The sequence below is a fragment of the Brienomyrus brachyistius genome, chromosome 6, assembly GCF_023856365.1.
Source record: "Brienomyrus brachyistius isolate T26 chromosome 6, BBRACH_0.4, whole genome shotgun sequence".
Taxonomy (NCBI): Eukaryota; Metazoa; Chordata; class Actinopteri; order Osteoglossiformes; family Mormyridae; genus Brienomyrus; species Brienomyrus brachyistius.
Genome location: NC_064538.1, coordinates 10,468,525 through 10,489,788, shown reverse-complemented (window position 1 = coordinate 10,489,788; position 21,264 = coordinate 10,468,525). Strand labels below are relative to the sequence as shown.

Sequence of the window (21,264 nt, the reverse complement as noted above, 5' to 3'; positions counted from 1 at the left end):
TGAAGTCCACAGACAGCTCATCTGCATTGCAAAAGACCTGCTGCACTTTGGCGTTAACATACCCTTACTAGAAGAGGGCTGCCTGATTACTGCCTTGAGATACCACATATCTTTGATTTTACAACTTAAAAAAGGTTTATTGCCAATGCTTGTTTGCTGGAAAGTTTCTGAACAGGACAGTGTTTTGGTTTCTGGAGACAGCATCAGTAGAGAGGGCGGCTTTATGAGAAGACACTGACTGATTGTGCAAGAGAGGGGAGTAGCTCCGCAGAAGAACACAAACCCTTCGGAATGACCTTAGAGTATCTTGCAGCCTTTGTTTTGCGTGTTGATTTTTTTGTGGATCGCTTGGATTTTATGCTCTAATACCTCCCCAGACTAATACCAGACATGGACAATAATAATAAATAATATTTAAGAACACAAAGGTACCATTATGCACCACTGACGTCTATGTGGTTCATACTGAGGGTGACAGTCTCTGAGACTGACTGCCATAGAGAAGTCAATAAGACCCACAAAAGCACCATTCAAACACAAGGCAACTACTCAGACACACAACTGGAGGTGGCAATTGCCTGCAGAAGTGCAGGAGTGTTGCTTACCTTTCCTATAATACTGCCAACTTCCTGCGAAGATTAGAAAGATAAAACAAATGAAGTTAATATACTTTTCCATCGCTACCATGCGATTGCAATTCTTGACTCTCAAAAATCCTACAATCACTGCATCATACAGCATATTCAGAACAAATAACTTACGTACTGACATAACTACACACATCAGGGACTGGAGGCTGTCAGATGTCATATTTCAAGGATTCTGTTTCCCTGAGAAACTTAAGAAATCATCCTGGCAAATGGTACCATCTGTACATACAGCAAACTTCACGATCCTTCTTCTTTTAAGGGTCTTCCTTAGGTACACATGCAAGCCAGGCAGCTCCCGCTTTGACATGAATGCGTGGGCTACCTACCTTTCCATGCATGAGCAGTCGTAGCGTAAGGGTGACGTTCATGCTGCCCTCCCCGGAGTCTTGCTCACTGTTCATTGTGGAGAGACAGTCTGACACAGGGAGACGCATTAAAAACGCCGGACAGCAGGCCAAACTCCAGGGGCACGGCAGGCGGTTTCCCTTCACTGCTTGTTCTGTGGACAGAGCACAGCGAAACCCGGCTCGGACCATGCAGATTTCCCCACATTCTGACACATTAGCAATGCATGCCACTCAGCTGATACTTGCGCATCCATTCTGAGAGGTGCTGTCCTGTTTTATATGGCTGCCTGGTGGCATAATGTGGCCGATAGTCAGACACGTGCCATAGATGTGCAGCTGTGCAGCTACGAGTCTCCTGGCTGCTCACACTACGCACTGGATGCCATTCAGATCACTATGTCATCATTCGTATTCATGAATCAGCACAGAAAAATCCACTTTTTTGTTATTTTAGGCACACTGCTAAGAATGAGGTCAGGACAAAAGACATATTTTGCGGGTTTTTAAGGATGTTTTCCGACACGATACCTCCGAAAGCAGTAGATAAGCAAGCACTGCATCATCACATGAAGGTTTCACGTGAACTGAACAACCTCTGCGGGAGGTTAACCTGATGACCATACATACAGAACAGCTAACGGGCGACGCACCCCATGGACAAAGGAGAAAAGGAAACGGCAATATGAAGCGGCACACTGATCCAGTTCCAGTGCAAGGTCACGGTCACACTGTGGGCTGGCAGCTGCGGCAGTAGGATTCATACGCCGCAACGTTACGTGGAGCACGCAACACCATTTGCTTCTGCGAATAAATCTGCATGCCCATATAGATTTAAGGCAGTGTATTGACCATCGTATTTCATCTCTAGTACACAGGATTTATTGTTAAAGGTGGTAGGTAATGCACAGCTTACGCGGGTGTCATAAATCCCCAGTTTCTGCATCAGCACACAAACAAGATCAGTACCTCTTGGTGTAGCTTCTCTAAATGGCTAAATGGAGGTGCTGTTACATATGTTAGTAGGTGTGGGCAGTCAAACTGAGAACAAGGAGGCACTATTTTTTCACTGCCGAAGGTGTTGTGTTATCCACACGACTCTCGATTTTCTACAGAGAGAGAAAAAAATAAGCAATCAAATGTCAGGCAGAGCCTACTGAGGAAGGCAGATAGATAATATGCTGGGTTTTAACATGTAAAATGTGATGAGGACTAGAACACCGTCGGGGGTGTACCGCAGTCTTGTGGAATAGGCTCCACCCCCCCACTCCCCCAACCCTGATATCAGGTCAGTCAGAAGAATGAAGGATGGAAAAGGTGAGAAGCTGATCGGTTACATTTCCGTCAAAGTGCTGCACGAGGAGTGTTTGGTTCCCGAAACTCAACGTGTCTAATTGGCCGATTTATGAATAAGAGCAAAGTGTCGCTTAACTTCCAACCAATTACACCCTGGAATCAGGAAGTGAGATACGGCAAAACCAGCATAGGAGCAGGCTGCTCCCCTGAGCTTTACAGGAAGATTAATCCCCCAGGTTCAGGGAGTGAGACTTGTGAGGTAAATGCAGACATACTGCACATCTAGCTGGTGTTTTTTTTTTGTTGCAACAAATAAGTCTTTGCCAGTCCTGTTGTTCTAGTCTGATCTACATTCTGTGTGAAAGAACACTGAGCTAAAATGTGGACTCCAGATATACAGTGTATTTTGTCTTTATAGGTCTCAATGGCGATGTGAAAATAACATACAGAATTATACACACGTTACATCAATATCACTATCTTATATTACCAGCAGTGAAGTCACATGACATTCTGCAATCATCTGCAGAAACATGCAGGCAACATTTACAACATGAGCAGGCGCTTGGATTAGGGTTAGGACAACAGAGCCACAAAAAACACAAATATATTTTTCTTACACTAAAGTACAAGGCATTTTTTCCAAATAAAGACTAACAGCAAAAAATTCATTGCTATGCTCTATAGAGACCTAACTCTGTCATACATGGAAGATGAGTTTTTGTTTCATAACTGCTTGATAGTTTGGCCTTGAAAATGTAATGAATGCGAGTTTGGGTTAGTGAAATATGGAGAGAATGATCTGAATTTTGCAAACAAAATTTTGCTGTGGTTTAGCATCATCTGAAGTAGCTCTGGCTGGCTGGGACGTCAGCGGGGGGGGCAGGGGGCGGCAGTGCCCTAAACTTGCGCAGAATCCGAAGTATGAAAGGCCCACAAAAGGAACAGAGGAGCTCTGTGAAACTTTGCCTCCTGAATTAGCATTCTGACCACAGGATGGGAACTTACTGGGGCACAAGTGGCCTGCTTCATACTTGGACTCATTCAGCCTCGTGGGTAACTTGAGAGTAAAACAGCAAAAATACTCTCTGTACCTTCTTCCTGCACCTATACAACCAGTGAAGTCCACTGTTCTCACTTTTTGGATAAATAGCTTTATTCTTGTACACGTTCAATAAATTAAATTCCCTCATGCATTATTTCTCTCAGATACACTTTTGTTTCTGTTCAATTTTTAGTTATTTTTTATTATTAGGTACAGAGGCTTGTTTGATTCACCTGCCAAATTCCTCTGAATTTAATCTCTTTGCCGATTTAAATTTCAAATCCAGGGCTTGGTGTGCAAGTTAAGCTGGCAGGAACAGCGACCTGGAGTCAGACGCAGTCTCTGTGAACCTGCAGACAGGTGTTGTATCTGACCCTCGTTCTAAGAGCTGGACAACTGCTCTGCACCACTGGCTATGGAAAGAGCCCCCTGCTGGCCACACTGGCTCCCCAGTTGCACCTAATATCCAAAGGGATGGGGAAAACAACCCCCCCAGAAAGGATTTTTCTAAAATAATGGTCTTTTCTTCCCTTCTTTTCGGCTCTTCCGAAATCTAGATTCTCACATACATTATATTCGATAGCCTTTTCCCCTCCTGCTTCTATCCCATCCGAACTCCCCAGAAATTTCTGTGCCCAGCAAATCACCCCAGTAATCACCACAGTGCCTAACCAATAGCACAAATCACACACGGCGTTATGCTACCCCCCCCCGGGCAGTGCACTGATGTGGTGGGTACGTTTCAGGCGGCTGGGGGTAATCCCGCTGCAACAGGAAGAAGCAATCCAGCCTGTGACTGAGAAGTTCTCAGCTGTTAGGAGAGGACCAGCTGGATGGAGTGACCTGGGAAAGGGTCTCAGAAAGCCCCCTGCCTCATGTGACATCCAGGGTCAATTTCTACTGGACAGGATGTGTAATAACTCAGGGTTGGCGATAAGTAAATCTATCCTGAGCCTCACGGAACACGGAAACGACAGGAAAGCGAAAAATCCTCATTGTAACACTTTGCTGCAACTGTCTCCTTAACAGGAGGGTTAAGTCTCTGCTTTTGGCTGGAACAATGAAGAGTACAGGGACTGCTTTAACCAGCCGGAGCAGTCAGGCCCACTCAGGGTTTAATGGGCATCGCAGCTCAACTGCTGGGCTCTAATGAGATCTACAGGGACCTGTGCCTCCCATTTCCTACAAGAAGCCTCGCGCTTTATCCAGCAGTCCAGTCCTGGCTGCATAGATTGTTTGTAAAGTCAAAAGAGAACTGCTTGAAATTAGCACTGAAAAGGAAGAAAGTTAAAAATAATGACCAACCTTGTTAGGGTTAATCACATATTACCCTTGCATCAGGGATGACGAGGTCGTTAGAGGCTCTTCATGTATTTAATAAGAAATAAACTCATCATGTTAATATTAAAAATATTGATATATGACATGAGAGGTCAATAACAGATGTAAAATTCCCTGCCCAGTACATCTGATTTTAAACAGGCAGGTGGCATTGTCTTGTTTGAGGCTACAAAACCTTTTATCCTCAGAAAGTTGAAGGTGGAGAAGCATTACACACACACACACACACACACACACACACACATGCAGTGGCGTAATCATATCTTTTTGGGGCCCGCTCATTCATTTATATGTGAAAAATGCTAATGCTAACTATGACAACCCCTATCCCAGCTCTAACCATAACCATAAGTAACCAACCAAAATACAAGAGTTTATAGTTTGGGACATTTGGTCCCCACAAGGTAAGGTATATCTGGACGCACACACACACACGCACGCACGCACGCACACACACATACACAAAAGTATATAGTGCATGGATATATACCCACATACATATGTACAATATACCTACAAAAAGTCTTAGACAGTCAAAGAAAATGATTTTTAAATGATTTTCTTCATGATATAATGTCAGTCAAAGTGTGTCAGCTTGGCCATTTCGAAACCTCTCTTAATGTCACCCCAAAATTTGCAGCAACCATCCAATATTATCCATGCATTTCTTAAACCAGCCACCAGAAATATCTGGCTAATCAGTACCTCACTGCCTTATTTAACTATTTTATTTACTTCATTACTTTAGCAGGATGTAAAATGTAATGAATTCATGGAATGGCTGCGGTGCCGAAGATGACTGGGAACCAAAGCAGAGTTCATCTAATAATTCAAAAATTTTTTAATAGGCCTAACTTTTTGGAGAATAGAAGAGGTTATTAGTTTTTATTACGTTACTCTTAATTTGCAGATATACCAATGTTATATTGCGTGTTTTTTTCTGAGAAATAACTACAATGTTCTTGTTACTCAAACACAAAGTTATTACTGTAACATTTTTCATATTACAGTTACATGTGGCAAAGTAGAAAGAATAATGACAAAATGCAAGGCAAGGCAAGTTTATTTATATTTCACATTATCATGCCCAAGGGTCATTCAATGTGCTTTGCAGAAAAAAAGAAGCATGCAAAAATACAGGTAAAAAAACATTAAAAGAAGACAATAAAATACACAGAAATGCAGAACAGAATATTATAAACATTATAGTTCTATTATAATTTTTTGGGACCTTACAGAAACATCATTATATGCCATATAACTGTAGCGGTGTTGGTGCCTCAGTATGAACCAGCCAATCAGAGCAGGAATCATCAACATACTAATTAGCCCACCACAAAAGGGAAAACTACCTATTTCATTCTAGGGCAAAATAATACAACCACCTCGGGGGATTTTTCGACGAAGTTCACATAGCATCTGTGTAGACATCACAGAACAATTAAAAATGCATTAAAAATGCCTTCTATGGCATCAATATTTGTTTAGGTCGGAAAAACTGTTCTGACCATGCGGCATTAATTTCCCATGGTGGAACTTGGGGTCTGACCCAAAAGGTCAGCTCTCTTAAATGCTCAAAAACTGCACACTAAAACTGTCCAGGGAGAGAGTGCTGTTTTATGATATTTTATCTTTCAAAGATCTGTGATAGACTGCAGAGAAAGGGCTGTTCCCCTGTGCCACTGCTGGCATAAAAACACAGTCTGCATTCCAGGTTCCCAAACACAGGGGAAGCCAGAACGGTTGCACCCGACATCCTCCATGCATCACTGCACTCTACAGTGTCAAGCCCACGAACGTAAGACGAAACTTTCTTATCCTGGAAAATTGCTTTTATTCGCAAATAACACTTTTTATGAACGACGCAAATCCAGAAAACAAAAATGCAATTTACGTTGCTCTGTGTTAGACGCCGAGGAGGACAAGCAGCATAATGTGTTAAGATAATTATGCCTTGATCTCCTCGACTAAGAAGACATCAATACATTCCTTGACTATCCTAAACACTTACATAAACACTTATCTGTACTTGATGACTGTGGTGGTTTCACTTACATTTAGAGGATCTGGCAGGTGATTTTTTCCAAAATGACTTATAGAAGTTTAAGTGTGGTATACAATACATCACGAGAAATGTCATGAGCATGTAGTCGCGAAGTGCTCAATCGCTCTGTGCTGTGCATACTAAGATATTGCTTTATAATATGCCAGCTTAACGACATGGAAAGACTGTCCCTTTGCATGAAACAGAGCAGATGTCATTGCTGCAAGATGCAACTTCTGTACTTACTGTAGTATAATAACATGATTGAGGGTGAAGCATCAATTTTTCCTGAAGGAAAAAAATCCTTAATAAAATAAGACAATTTCCATTAGAGGTCCTTATGAGAATACTGTCACTGGAACTCTGAAATGTTAGTCATTTAATGATCAGTGAGAACACCTGAATTAATGTGGGATTACACCTTTCCCCCATTCCAATTATAATCACATCAGCCTAAATATTTATTGAGAGAGAACTCAGTACAGTAGCTGTCCTACAAGCAGCAGCATGAACCACTTGCTAGACGTCTGACCTGCGATGGGAGCAGGTCTGTCTGAGCACATCTGACATTCACTTGTCCTTTTCTCACCTTTGCTTCTGGTCCCACAGGAAATTAAGGTGAGGATGAGGAAGTTACCTTGCCTGTCTTTCTGTCCCAGCGTTTGATTAGTAAAGCCTGATATCTGTGGCCACGACTAGGGAAAGAGGCTGTTTTCTCTTTTTCTTTCTTTCTTTCTTTCTTTCTTTCTTTCTTTCTTTCTTTCTGCATAGTTAGCGAAGAAGCTCCTCTACCACTTACACTCAGTACGAGTAGCTAATCTCTGCGTATCTCCACACACCAGCAACTTTCAAGACAGAACAGATGCGCTTCGCTGAAATATACTGCTTCCCCCAGACTTCCTTCTAATAAAAAGTGAGGTTTTTGCATAGAAATCATGACAAAAAAAGTTAATTAAAAATAAACTTGCCCCAGACCCTATTCTCTAACTAGAAAGCTGGTGACTCAGCTTGAGTGATACGTGCTGTCAGCATGCTATCATGGCAGGATTCTTCGCAGTCCACAAACCCAACAGTGTCTCTGCTGTTAGTCATTTCACCCTCTATAAATGCTAGCGGCAAACTTGCTGAAACCCAGTCCCCTAAATATACAGAAGCATTCTTTTTGCACACATACATTTTAAGCCAACATCCAGGCCACTCTCAGCCTGCGATCCTTCACTCTGGGAAAAACTGCCGTGCATCTACAGTATCGACACAGATGGGATGTTTCTGGTCTATGTTGTATTACATGCTCTGAAAGCACTGAGAGTAACCCTATATTAATACACATGCGTACATACTTTAATAATTCATATTTAAAGTACTGCTTGAAAGTCTGTAAACTGATGTACCACATTTTTAATATGAAACCACTGATTAATCAAATCCAGTTGAATACCCTTCTAAAGATCTAACGTCTTGCTTTAGAGGAATTTATGAATAACAAAAGAAAAATAACCAGTTAAAAAATAAGTGGACCGCAAACTGCAGTAGCTCAGACAAGGTAGTGCTTACACTGGTGATACCTGGACTTATTATCAGCACATGCTGGGCATCAAGTGTTGACTGGGTCATAATCTTGTTGATGCTAAAGCATAATGAGCCTGTACTCCTTTCCTCTGCCAGTTTTCTCTGTACGTGTCCATAGACACAGTCTAGATCTTATGGGTTTTTAGTTGTTGTTTTTATTCCCTGGTTTTGGTTTCTTCCTCCAGCTCTCCTACCCATCCACATCTGAGTTCTCTCTCAGCATGCCTCCTTCTAGAAACCTTTGCCAAATCAGTCAAATCATGCATCATGTTCCCGCAGTTACCTGCTTCCCACGGTGATCTGCGCGACAGAGGGAGGATTCATCAGGGAGAAAACCTGGCAGGGAGGGGGAAACGGGTGCATATGCCTGTTCTTATGACAATGTAACTTGTTTTACCAAACTACTAGAATCCTGGCATTATAACAGTATAAACATTGACATAAATTGTGTACCAAATTAACCAATCTTTACATTGAATTCTGGACTTGTCTTACACAAAGATTACAAACCTGAGCAGTTTGGTTATAACCTATTATAGATTAGTGTAATAATCCATGATCTTTAAAGACTTCTTAGGATCTCCAGTGGACAGTTCAAAGAAAAGGCTATAAATATATTACTAAATGCTTTGGCAAAGAATGAAGAAAGAAGTAATATCTCACAGAATGTCCAAAGGAACTCCATAATGACACAATTTGTGCTAAAGCTGATATCTATAGCCACAGAAACAATTAAAAGACTACAGTACAATTTTTTGTTTCACTAATTTTTCAATTTATGGGTGTGCGTTTGTGAATTATTATAATATATTTTTTATTATTGTTTTGCAAACTGCAGCCTGGTTCTTCTCTGTTTCTCATAAATGAAGTGCTTCTTCCTTGCTTTGTGGGACTTCATTCCCGCTTCTCAGAGCCTGGTACGAACTGTCCTAGCTGTGCACTTCACACCTGCACTTAATGCTTCCCATTCCTTTTGAAGGTCACTTGATGTCATCTCTGGCATTAGGAAGTCGCTTCCACCCTTCAGCTGGCTGGTTTCCGGTCTTTCCCAGTGCCTCCTGCTTCACCTCATTCTTGTGTGCTGCTGTCAGAGATTTTGAGCCTGGAACCTAATGCTCAGTGTAGCCTTTTGCCAGCAGAACCAGGATTAAACCAGGATTTATTTCACAATATAGAGTGCGCTATTAATTTTTTCTGCGACTGTACGTTTGTTCATTCATAAAAGTTATTATTCAAGTTGGATGGCATTCATGGAAAGTTTAGAGGAAAAAGAAAAAAACACTTGCATTTTAGAAAAAAAAATATAACAACATAACAAAAAATTATAGGGGGACACCAAGTCATTTGCCTGAGCTGATAATGGCTAATGCTACCTCGTTCGAAACATTCCAGTACTCTGTCAGAAAAACAGCAGATAACCAGAACGTTATCAAACTGGATATGAGTAGTTGATCAATGATTGATTGTCTGGTTAATTATTGCAATTATGGCTTCTTTAAAGAAATATACATTAAGAACATCTGTACTGTATATTCACACATGATGATCCAATGTAAAATAGTGGTTCAAATCAAGTAGAAAAACTAAAATGTAACTTAAAAAAAGTTTTGTTTTTCTTCACACTGGAATTAGCATGCAAACGCATGTTTGTTCGACAGCCTGCCCAGTTACCCATTCTGTACAGATCTGCTCTCGTGTAGAGCAGCTTGCAGGAGGTGGTGGCTTGGCAGTGAGATCACAATAGACAGCATCAGGATAAGGCAGCCCAACCCTGTTCCAAGGTCCTTGTTAAATGGTTACTAGGGCTGATGTGTGTCTGTGATGCTGCTTTACTATCTCTAAGATACCAAGGTCTTTCTAGGGAAGACATGCATAGGCCACATGCTGCTGGCATTATCTCTGTTACCGAGAACTGAGCTGCACCTGAACCAAACCGCAAAGAGGTGCTTTTCCATTGTAAATTATTTGAAGTATTATCACACAGGAGCGGCATGGTGGTGCAGTGGTTAGCACTGTTGCTTCACACCTCTGGGGCCCGGGTTCGAGTCTCCGCCTGGATCACATGTGTATGGAGTTTACATGTTCTCCCCATGTCGTCGTGGGGTTTCCTCCGGGTACTCCGGTTTCCCCCCACATAGCTGAGGCTAATTGGAGTTGCTAAATTGCTCATAGGTGTGAGAGTGAATGGTGTGTGAGTGTGCCCTGCAATGGGCTGGCCCCTCATCCTGGGTTGTTCCTTGCCTCGTGCCCATAGATTCCGGGATAGGCTCCAGACCCCCCGCGACCCAGTAGGATAAGCGGTTTGGAAAATGGATGGATGGATGGATCACACATCACGACGTATCGATGCATTCCCAATAACTTACAAATTGAAAATTTCCAACCTCTTACTTAAAAAATTGAACAGCCAGGCAGAATGAATTCTTAATACAAATTTATGCAAGCTACTGCTAATTCAGCTAGCATTTGATGCTAAAGTATCATGCCGACTTTCTCATGACGTGCTAGCGGATATAAAAACATGGTAAATGTACACTATGTACACAAAGATGTACACTATGTGGACAGAAAACAAGAATCCACTTCATGTTTACATCACTGTGGCTCTCCGGCAACGCCTTTACTGAGCCGACCCAGCTGCAATGGAAAACCGAAGCGAGCTGGAACTACGCAGTAACTGCGCAGTACCGTGTGTCTTTTTGCAGTATGGCTCGGGTACAGCCTGATTCCTGCATGCCAGGGGAAAAGCCCCATATCAGTCAGCGGTACTATATGTGATTTCCACTCATCCTTTCCAGCAAGGTTTACAACAGCGCTGTCGGTCATTGTTTTGATTGAGGTTTCAAGAAGTACAAAATAGTGAGCTTTATATATTGCTGTTCTTAGTACAGTTCATCATAGCATCATCCTGAGTGGTAACAATGAGAGGCAGAGGAAACCAGAATTAGGGCTTAGTTGCTTACATCGATTAATCACTTGCTTAAAAACAGTGCAAGTATTTCAGGTGGGAACCATACGTAATACTAGGAAACGTGTGTGGTAGTAGGGACCCTTCCTCTTTATGGGTTTGCTTATTTGCCTGTTTTCACCCTTTCTGCCAGAGTTATAGAGAAAGGGGACAGTAAATACCACTGTATTGCAGGACAAATGTGTTTACAGTTACAAGAATATCATGTTTTTTACTTTCTTTTAAAATGTATTATTTCTCAATCTGGCATAAAAGAAAGTAGGAATGATCACATAAGTGCTTGACCGTCAGTGCAAATGATCTCTTGGTAAACAAAGCCTCCCTTTAATGCTCCCTCAGGCAGTTTTTGATTATAACACATTTAGGTTTAGATTTCTTTAACATTGCTCTCTCTCCATGGGGGTCTTTCCAATTATACAATTTGCAATTAGACCACTTCACGGGGCCTTTAGTTGCAGACTATTAAAACACAGAGTTCCATCCTAACAGCATCAGCTTCGATGTGTTTAAGCATTAGTGAAGCACCATTTAATCTACACTGGGTGCTTCTGTTTGGATCCTGAAAATTAAATCACAGTGACAGAATTTAAAGAATGTTCAAGAAAGAAAACAACAGACTCGATCGTATAGATTAAAGAAAGACATCAGCTTACTGGATGATCTGAAGGTTGAATGCGGAAAAACCCCCAAATGTCTGCAGTTAGGCGATATGTCTCAGAATGACTAATACAATTTGAAAGGGCCATTTCTCAAGTTATCAGTTTGTCTGTATTCTTAAAGCCTGGTACACAGGAATATAGTGGCCTGTCACGATAAACATTATTGCTGGAGCTCAATTCCAGGAAAAATATACGGCCCATTTAATAGTTTGAGCACTCAGCTGCTGAGGAGGGGAGATCCTTCTGGACTATGTACTGAGCGTCCTGAGAAAGGCTGCCTGAAACAGGCGGCAAATTGGCATGCAAAATCTGCATTTCAGCCAAAGTATACCAAGAAGCTAAAAGAAAATAATTTCTTAAATCCAACTGCATCGTCTTGCTTTTCTGACAATAGCCACTTTGCATACATTGAGCCATTAGTTATCAGCGTGATTTGATTTTGAGATAATGTATTGTGCTTTGACAGCGCTACATCCAAAAGCCCAGGATTACAAAGGTACCAGTGTAGAGGCCAACTTCTTCCTCCACAAGGACTAAACGGTTGCACTGGGTGACAAACTATTTTAAAAGCTGCAGACTCGGGGAACATGGTTTCTGAGCTAAACGAACATGACATTTACACTGTCTGTTATTTACGTTTTCTGCATGTCTTGGCATCAAGGAAAAATTATTTGCAGGATTTTTAAAGATAAAAATCCTACAAAGAGAGATGAGATGCAGAGGAAATTGGAGCAATTAAAAATTACTGCTTCGCTGTCTAATGTAAGTTAGTATAATGCTGACCCACATGGCAGAGTACAAGTACCCAAGATTGCCATTCTTACTGCAACCAGCTGCATGCATGTAAAAGGGCTTCTTCCCCCAAAACTTCCACATTCCCAAAACATCTATCACTCCCTGTTTTTCACAGAGAACTATGAAAGCCACACAGCCACTGCATTACAAAGCCCCAGATTACTCTCAGATCCTGATGGCAGGTTCATTAAGTCAAAATGCAGCGTCAAAAGTAAGTGCTGTTCTGTACTGGGAGTATATGTATGTGATTATTTTCAGTTCCGGTTTGTGGAGAAAGCTAACGCCCTGTTAGATGCCTCCTTAAACTTTGTTTCTCTGGAAAGAAATTCAAAATCCTGTGGATTTTGAAAATTTATGGAATGGAGTATTTGTGGCATTAAAAGATCCGATCATTATCTTTGAATCTCCCCCCCCCCACAGGGATTATGCAGCCTTTTAAGAGTGAGCCTTCCTTCACCGCTGCGCGTCAAAGCACGGGTGACCAGAATTTAAATTTCACACCTCGCAAACGACACCCTATGTTGTTTCTCAGATGTGCCAAATTTATACAAAGCTGAAAAATTCCTGAGGAAATGCCGTGACTGCCCCCAGGTACGCTCTCAAAGAAACTTACCAACTCAGTGAGCACATAGCCTACTAAAAACAGAGAGGCATACTCTAAATTTGTATAGGTCATTTAGTAACTTCGAGCATTTAGGGTCAATTACCCAGATTACAAGAATAAAACAATATTTGGGATAATGTTAATTTTACGCCTTGACAGGAACACGATTTATACCCATGATGTACCTGCAGCCGTTCAGAAAGAGCCGATACTCATAGACGCTCATTTTATCTTTGAAGTTCTCACAATGTGTTAAGGCAGAGAACCCATATGGCCAGGAACGCTTTGGAACCCGTCGCTTTGGTAGCTCCATCAGGCCGAGAACCGCCACATGTTTCTGCTATGTGACCAAGAGCCCTCAGGGGATCCCGATCTTTGGCCTTTTTCCTGTGATTCACGTGAAAACAAATTCTGAGCCCCCACCAATGTTCCATCTTCAAAAGATGTTGTCTAGTTTTCATTACAGAACTGGCCCCTCCTCCTCTTATTTCATCTGTGAATCTGAGAGCGCACTAGGATATTAAATTTGGGCTGAGGGACTGCTGGCCGCAGCGGCTCTAACGCTCACCCACCCTCCCGGCCTCACTGCTCTCCTCCCGTATTGATCCACTCCTGGCAGCAGTACGTTCCTATAGCGCTACTCCACTCTTACCAGACCAGAATTCCTGTCTAACCTACTCAGCTCACTGTGTCCCAGGCAATGCGTTTTATCATGCTGTACCTCCACAGAAAATGAAGAATAAAACTTTGTGGATTAAAAAAACAGTGAGGTTCTGTTGATGAATACATTGAACAACTCTGCCCATGCACATTCTCCCACACACGGTCTCCATATTAACCAGCGTAAAAGACATTCTTCGTGTTTGCGATATGTGAGTGCCTTTTGTCATTTTACCCATTAATTAAATGTGACTCTTAAGGTCTTTGTATTTATGCTTGTCAATGCTGCTATTGTCTAAAGATGAAATATTTAAAAACCATGCCATCACTATGCAATTGCATGCAAATGCCGAAAATTTGAACAGCTTATCCTGTTATTAGCTGGAGAAGGCTCTCTGTCAAGGGTGTAAATCAAGTGTTTAGCTGATAGTTTGCATTTAAATCAAGCGGTTGGTGTCTTCGGTTGAGTAGCAATGGTGTTTTGGGTATGGTCCCTTGGTGGACCTTAGTATTCAACTGCTCACTGCTCCAGCGGTAAGCGAGTGCACATTCTACCACTCTGGTCTAATTAAAACACCACATTGATTGCTGTGTTTCTCCAGCAAAGATTAAGCTGTCATGCCCTGTTCACAACAATGGCAGCCCACCCCCCTTTTGGAGGACAAACTCTCCAATGAGCAGATAATCGACAGATTTATGGATAGGACTAAAAACTGCTTGGTTATCTAACCTGTTATTTTGTATGAAGCTTTGGCGTATAAAAGTTTTTTTTTTTTCTTATTTTGGATAAATACTATAGTAAACAGCACGACATACAGCAACATACAATAGAGGGATGGGATACAAGTCATTTGATCCCGCAACCTTTGTGTCCTTAGTACAATACTCTAGTTGGTGAGCTTCAGGATCTGTCAGAATTAGCATATTTCATGCATCCATAAATTTTCTACACACGCTTGTCCCGTCTGCATAGCCTGTCCAGAAAACCAGGGGCACAATGCAGAGAATAACCCAGGACAGGGTGCCAACTCATCGCAGGGTAGATAAAAAATTAAAAATAAAAACAACAGGAAAAATGAACAATTATATCTCAAATATATTCCCACCCCTTACACTGAAGCCATGTCACCACCCCAGCAGGGTCTGATGGATGGGAGGGACAGCAGAATACAGGTTTCACTGTCAAATTAAACATTACATTAGTATAGAATAACATTGACTTTAGAAATATCTGAAGATATTATCTATCCATCCATACTTTTCCATAACTGCTTATCTGGCATGAGGCAGGGGACACACTGGACATGATGTAGGCCCATCAGCGGCATACATTCACTAGCACAAACACTCACTCTGCGAGCTTCAGAGACACCAGCCCATCTAAAGTGCATCTCTTTGTACTGTGGGGAGAAACTGGAGATACCCAGAGGAAGTCACTGCAAAGCCGCAGAAGAGCATGTCAACTCTGGATGCATAGACCTTAGCAAGAAACAACCCCAGCCATGTTTCTAAGACCTCAGAAATTTTATTTACTTAGCTGTTCAACTGAGAGATTTATTTATTTGTTGGTTTATATATTTATTTAAGCTGTTTGATATTTTGCTCATAGACTGTATGTCATCATTAATTCAGAGGCTTGTGCAAGCACCAAAAAGAGCAGCACTGAGACTCATGGGCTATAAAAGCATACAGCTGTACACTGAAGGCGCAAATGAGCTGCATTTTCGACCTCATGCTCTCGATGTGGCAAAGGGTGACAGGAACTCCGAGTTTCTTCAAGGTGAGTCACAGGGCCATGCTGAGTTGTGTGCTAGAGCTTGCTGAACGCTTGGTCAGTAGTTATGTGCTCCTAACCAGAAAAGAGTCCCAGTGTGGAGGAAGCTCTACCACTCAAGCTGGCAAGCTGTTTGACAAACGTTCTTCACACACTTGACCATCACGGATGTGGAGCCACCATATTGGCTTTTGGTTTATGGTTTATCCTCAATTATTCAGCTAATGGGGTTCTAGGGTTTTAGAATTTTCATCCATCCAAAGAATGGAAACTGTCATGGCCGATCAACTGCAACAGAGAGAGCTAAATGTGCCTCTTTACGTTCAAAGCATCAGCATGTCACCATTCATGGGAGATGCAGAAGGCAGATTGTGCCGAAGGATACCCTGAGATTATGGCCTATCCGAGACCTGAAGGGGAGAAATGCTGAAATGGGGACCCAACCTGCAGATTTGACATTTTCAATCCATATTCAATACAATTCATGATATTGTAACCCGACTGCCACAAATCGCATTACCCAAATGTGAGATGTCATCAAATGTGGATATCTTTTTGATCTTCCTCTGATCATTTTCCAACTACTTCCGACTTCTTATTCTCCTTTGAAGACCAATATACAATTCACTATACTGAACTGACATTAAGCATTACTGTGCAATGGCAAATGCTGAATAGTTAGACATGTTCCTGAAATCTCTATATCTCCATATTCTCTCAGATCTACATATAAATAAATGCTATATATACATATATAGATATGTGTGTGTATATATATATATATATATATATATATATATATATATATATATATATATATATATATATATATAACCCCAAACTCCAATCATTATATAGTTGCTACAATATTTGATATTTCCATTAAACCAAAATTCCAATTAAGCATGCACAAATACTGTATAACATACAAAATATTAGTTTTTTTTAATTGTGTTTTAAAATGACTTTTTTCTGCTTACTATTGGGTCATGAAAGCATTTGCCACATGCATGTATATTATGAAATTAGACGAAAAGCCACCTTCAAAGGCAATTAACTAGACAGATATGAACTCAAGCATAATGCATCCTACTTTTAATACACTGAAATTATCTAATAAGAAAAGTATATATAAGAAAGTAGTAAAATGTAAAAACCGCAAGGTGGGTTGTAGTATGAACCTGCTTCGAATGTCATATAACATTTTAACACGTGTCTCAGTCACGTACATCCCCATATTTTGGTTCCTAGGTCCAGCATTTCTGTTGTAATGCCAATAAAAACATATTAAATGATTCAGCTGTGAAATCATGGTTGTGACACTTTGCCAGTATCAAACTGGCCATGTTCCAGATCATTACACAACTACCTGCTGAGTTAATTCATGATCGTTTCATGAAATTCATCCAGGCAGACCCATAAAGGTCAGGGCAGTTTGGGGAGCATGCACTGACAGAGCACGCTACCACGCTCACCAATGATGAAACAACTTTGCATCCTGGTTGGTGACCTCCCAAGCTGACATGTGGTCCAGTCCCACCCTCGAGAAATGCCCATCTATCTGCCGTGGCCAGGTGTTACGTGGGCGTCCCCTCGGCCTGGTCCAGCCACTCAGGTCCTCAGCAGTGAGGATCCTGTGAGCCGGATCACCCTCCGTGAAACGCTCCACATGGCCGTAATCCCGTAACTGACGCTCCCTCACAATGCAGGTAATGTGCCTCATTCGGGACTCCTCTAGCAATCACTCCTTCATCACAAAGTCAAACCAGCGGTACCCAAGGATTCTCCGAAGAGACAGAGTACCGAAGGAGTCCAGTGTTCGTCTCAGCTCACTGGACAGCATCCGTGTCTCACAGCCGTACAGCAGGACAGGGAGCACCGGGACTCAAAAGACCCTCATCGTCTTACAGAGATATCGGGAACGCCACACTCCCCTTTCCACCTCGCGATGCAGTTGACACTCTCTCCACCGACAGGCAATTAAAGGCCTGGATCTCATTTTGATGAAGGACACTCGCCAGCCCAAACACTCAGACTTCTCTCTGTGTCTCAAGTCTCAAGAGCCCTGATCAGAGACTCCAAGAAGATCACAGCTTCGTCTGCAAAGTCAAGTTCGGTGGAATTAAAAAAATGTATTAAATATTGCACCTTACATAAGCTGTGTGTTTACCTACAGGATGGTTACATTTTTGTATTTATCCATTTTATGTATAACAGTCTGTTCAATATGGCTGTTCCACCATAATCAAAGCATTTAATATTTCTGCAGATTACGATGTATCTTGATTAGCTGTGTAACCATTTTACCAGCTACAAACTATTTTGGAAATGTCCATGTACTGTATGTATATGTAATTTTCCAGAGTGTAGATTGTTTATATGCTTTAATTGTAACCCTGATCTCCACTAACATCTAGGATCACCAACCTTGCCTTCCTTTCACAAGGCAGCACAGAAACTGCATTGCTGTGGGGTGTATGCTTAAGACTGCCTAGCTGGAAGGAAGCATTGCCTCTTTTATCTGGATTGCAGAACAGCAAAGAGTAACAGACGAGAACTAAGATAACAGCTTGTCACTGTTTTATGAGTGATCGTTAATTACAGTTTAGATGCCTTTCAGAAACATCAAAATAAACATGATGACAGAATGACAAATGACGCCATTTGGGTAGCGGAGAGCAACACAATGTTAAAACAAAGTTGCAACAGGTGCCTGCAGTGTAATAATAAGGCATTTAAACAGTTTTCTAATTTTCTGGTCTACAGAATTATGCAGTAATACACTCCATATACATTGTCAAATGCATATTTCTGCATTTTTTCAAACAATTGCGCCTACCGATTTTTTTTATTGCCATGGCCATCAGGGGGCAGTCATATTCATGAGAGTGGATTTGGGGAATGGGAGGGGGCGGGGGGGGGGGGGGGGGGGGTCACCCTTGGCCACCCCTTAACAGTACAGACTTTGTGTTTATGGCAGGAATTTGTCCTTCAGAGCTTCAGAACCATCTAGTACAATCCATCCTTTACAATACAGGTGCAACACGCACCCCTGCCAGGACATCTACTCTTACAAAGCGAATCTGAATTAAACCAATAAATGATACATTTGTATGCATCTAGGGTAGTTTTAAGATCAGTAGCAGTTAAGAGTGTCTAACACCCTGAAATCTAACTTCATTAACAATCTTTCACGTCTGTTCTTTTATTGTTAAACCGATTTGCATTGCAGTTAAACTCCATCCATCTACCATAACTTCTTATGCAGTAATGGGTCATAATGACCCTGTATTTTAATCCTGGAAGCATAGGACATGAAGCAGGGGACCCCCCAGGACACACACTCACACTAACAAGTGCACTCTGTGGGAAATTTTAAAATACCATTTCACCCAACCACATTTTTTTAAACTGGGAGGCAACCAGAGTTGATAAGGGAAAACTAAAATGGTCGTGTAGTTGGACTCCAAATGCCATAGGCTGCAATTAAAGCCATACTTTTACTAGTATCCTAAGATAGGCTTTTCTGGCTTGTTGCCTTCGGGATTCTGATTATAAATTACGTGCCACAAAACCCCTAAAGCAATTTGCCATGCAGTCCTGCTGACTACAATATTTTTTTTTCTTGGCAAGACTCCACCATCCCTAAAAATATATAAATAATAAAACTACAGCTCATGGAACACTCCTGGTCTGTCTGTATTGTCGTTTGCTTATCATTTTATCATTTATTTTGGGTATTGTATCCGATAAGATTTAGAGCGCGTGTAAACACCAGCAGGGATAACGGGACGCATACTGAACGCTCCTCCGTTTCTCACCACCGGAAAATATCGGTCAAACGCCGTCTACGCTGATTCCTTTTACAAATTCTGCAACATTTTTGCAGCCGAGTTTGCCGTTTTTCACAAGGCGCATTGTGATGTGTCTGATCACTTCACTCCAAAACCTTGGTGAAACACTGCGGATATAAGAAGACTGTATTTTGTGTTTTCCAGTTCGCTCTCTGAACTTGATTGATCTTTCAGTCCTGCCAGACGCGGGAGACTTGGGTCAACATAATGTAATTGCGTCCTAGTGAGTGATGAGTATGTCATGCACGCAATTCAGCGCAGAGAAGCCAAATCTTCGTGGCAGACTGGCTGCGTTATCTCCCGATTATTATAAGGACACCAAGCCTCATAATGAAATAATCCTTTTCATCCCAGAACTAATGCCATTGTTTGGGGTGGATTTTTTTCGTCTCCTAGTTTTACATCGTGCCCGTCTAGTTTGAATATTTAAAATATGACATTACGGTAAGATAAAAGATTCGCAACGTGTCAATTTAATTAAAAACCGTGTTTTCCCCCCTCATATTTAATTTAAATGCATTTATTTACTGGAGTATGGCACACACACGTCAGACTGGATGCTATTTATTATTAAGGAGCAGACAAATATTGCAGAACCACAGCCACCCCCAAGCTCCTACTGTAACGGCACTTTAGATGCGTTTGAACGGTAACGGTAGTATACTTGAATATACTTGAATGATTAGTAATAAGCAATTAATATCCACAGACAAAGTTTACCCATGAAGCTGCAGTAGCAGAGACTGCCAATTGTACAGAGGCTACTTCCTTATACAACCAATCCACCTCCAATGTATTTTTCGACGCAAGTGGCACCACAGGTTTTGCAAAAAACATAAAACAAAACAAAAAAACGTTTCCAAGAGTTTCAAGAGACATATGTAAACAGTAAGGGGATTAGTGCATGGATGATGTTTTAAATTAAGTCCGTTCTTACCTGCTATGCTGTATAGTATAAAATCAGTAGTACGAATCCTGATATATCTGTAAATCTCCGGTTGTTGTCCACAATAAAACGTCTTGGCTATAACAAATAATCCTGATGTCACCGTGTCACCAGAGTAAGATGGGGAGGGGGCCAGAAAGAGGACACACAGGCGGCAGCTAGCGTGGGACTACCCTGTTGGGATCCAATTACGACAGACAAACGAGGGGCTGAATAAAAACAATGCACTCTGGGTAAGACCATCTGCCAAACTAACTGACATACCCATGTAGGGCTGCACTCCTCCTTCTTCATTTATTTCTTGCACATAAAAAAATTTAAAATCCGTCGACGTTTTACCTCGCGAATTACTGCATCCCGATGACAACACACCAGCTCATTGGAATCTACCTTGTACGCTAATACTAAGATTTAATCCCACAAACAATCGTAGATAGGAAGTTTTTTTTTTTTACTGAAGAATTGTTCGACTGAATAACGACCAATACACATATATGTTATGCGACTATACACACCGTTGACGGCTGTCCAGGTTGGACTGCACTCTGACCAAGTCTGAACTCTCCCAGTGCTTGACTTCAAAATATTTGTGATATATCGCCACCCACTGGCTATTTCGGGAAATCTGTCTCCTTGAAAATGTTTTTGGGCTAATTAAAATTATGAAAATGTTCAATACGGAGGAATGGATTATTTATTACTAGCCTATATAATT

General features: G+C 41.5%; 1 protein-coding gene across 2 annotated transcripts in view; it reads right to left on the bottom strand.

The window, feature by feature from the left end:
• LOC125744485 (poly(rC)-binding protein 4-like) overlaps positions 1 to 20,908 on the bottom strand; it is a 33,423-nt gene extending 12,515 nt beyond the window's left edge. Inside the window, exons 1-4 of one of the 2 annotated variants that reach the window (XM_049016344.1) lie at positions 20,889 to 20,908; positions 20,541 to 20,723; positions 977 to 1,149; positions 606 to 629 (exon numbers count right to left, since the gene is read on the bottom strand). In XM_049016344.1, the coding sequence (XP_048872301.1) occupies positions 606 to 629; positions 977 to 1,084 (132 nt within the window). In that variant the 5' untranslated portion in view covers positions 1,085 to 1,149; positions 20,541 to 20,723; positions 20,889 to 20,908. Of the gene's footprint in view, positions 1 to 605; positions 630 to 976; positions 1,150 to 20,540; positions 20,822 to 20,888 lie in introns of those variants that run through there. The other variant, XM_049016343.1, reaches the window with a different exon arrangement.
• Between the last annotated feature and the right edge of the window lie 356 nt (positions 20,909 to 21,264).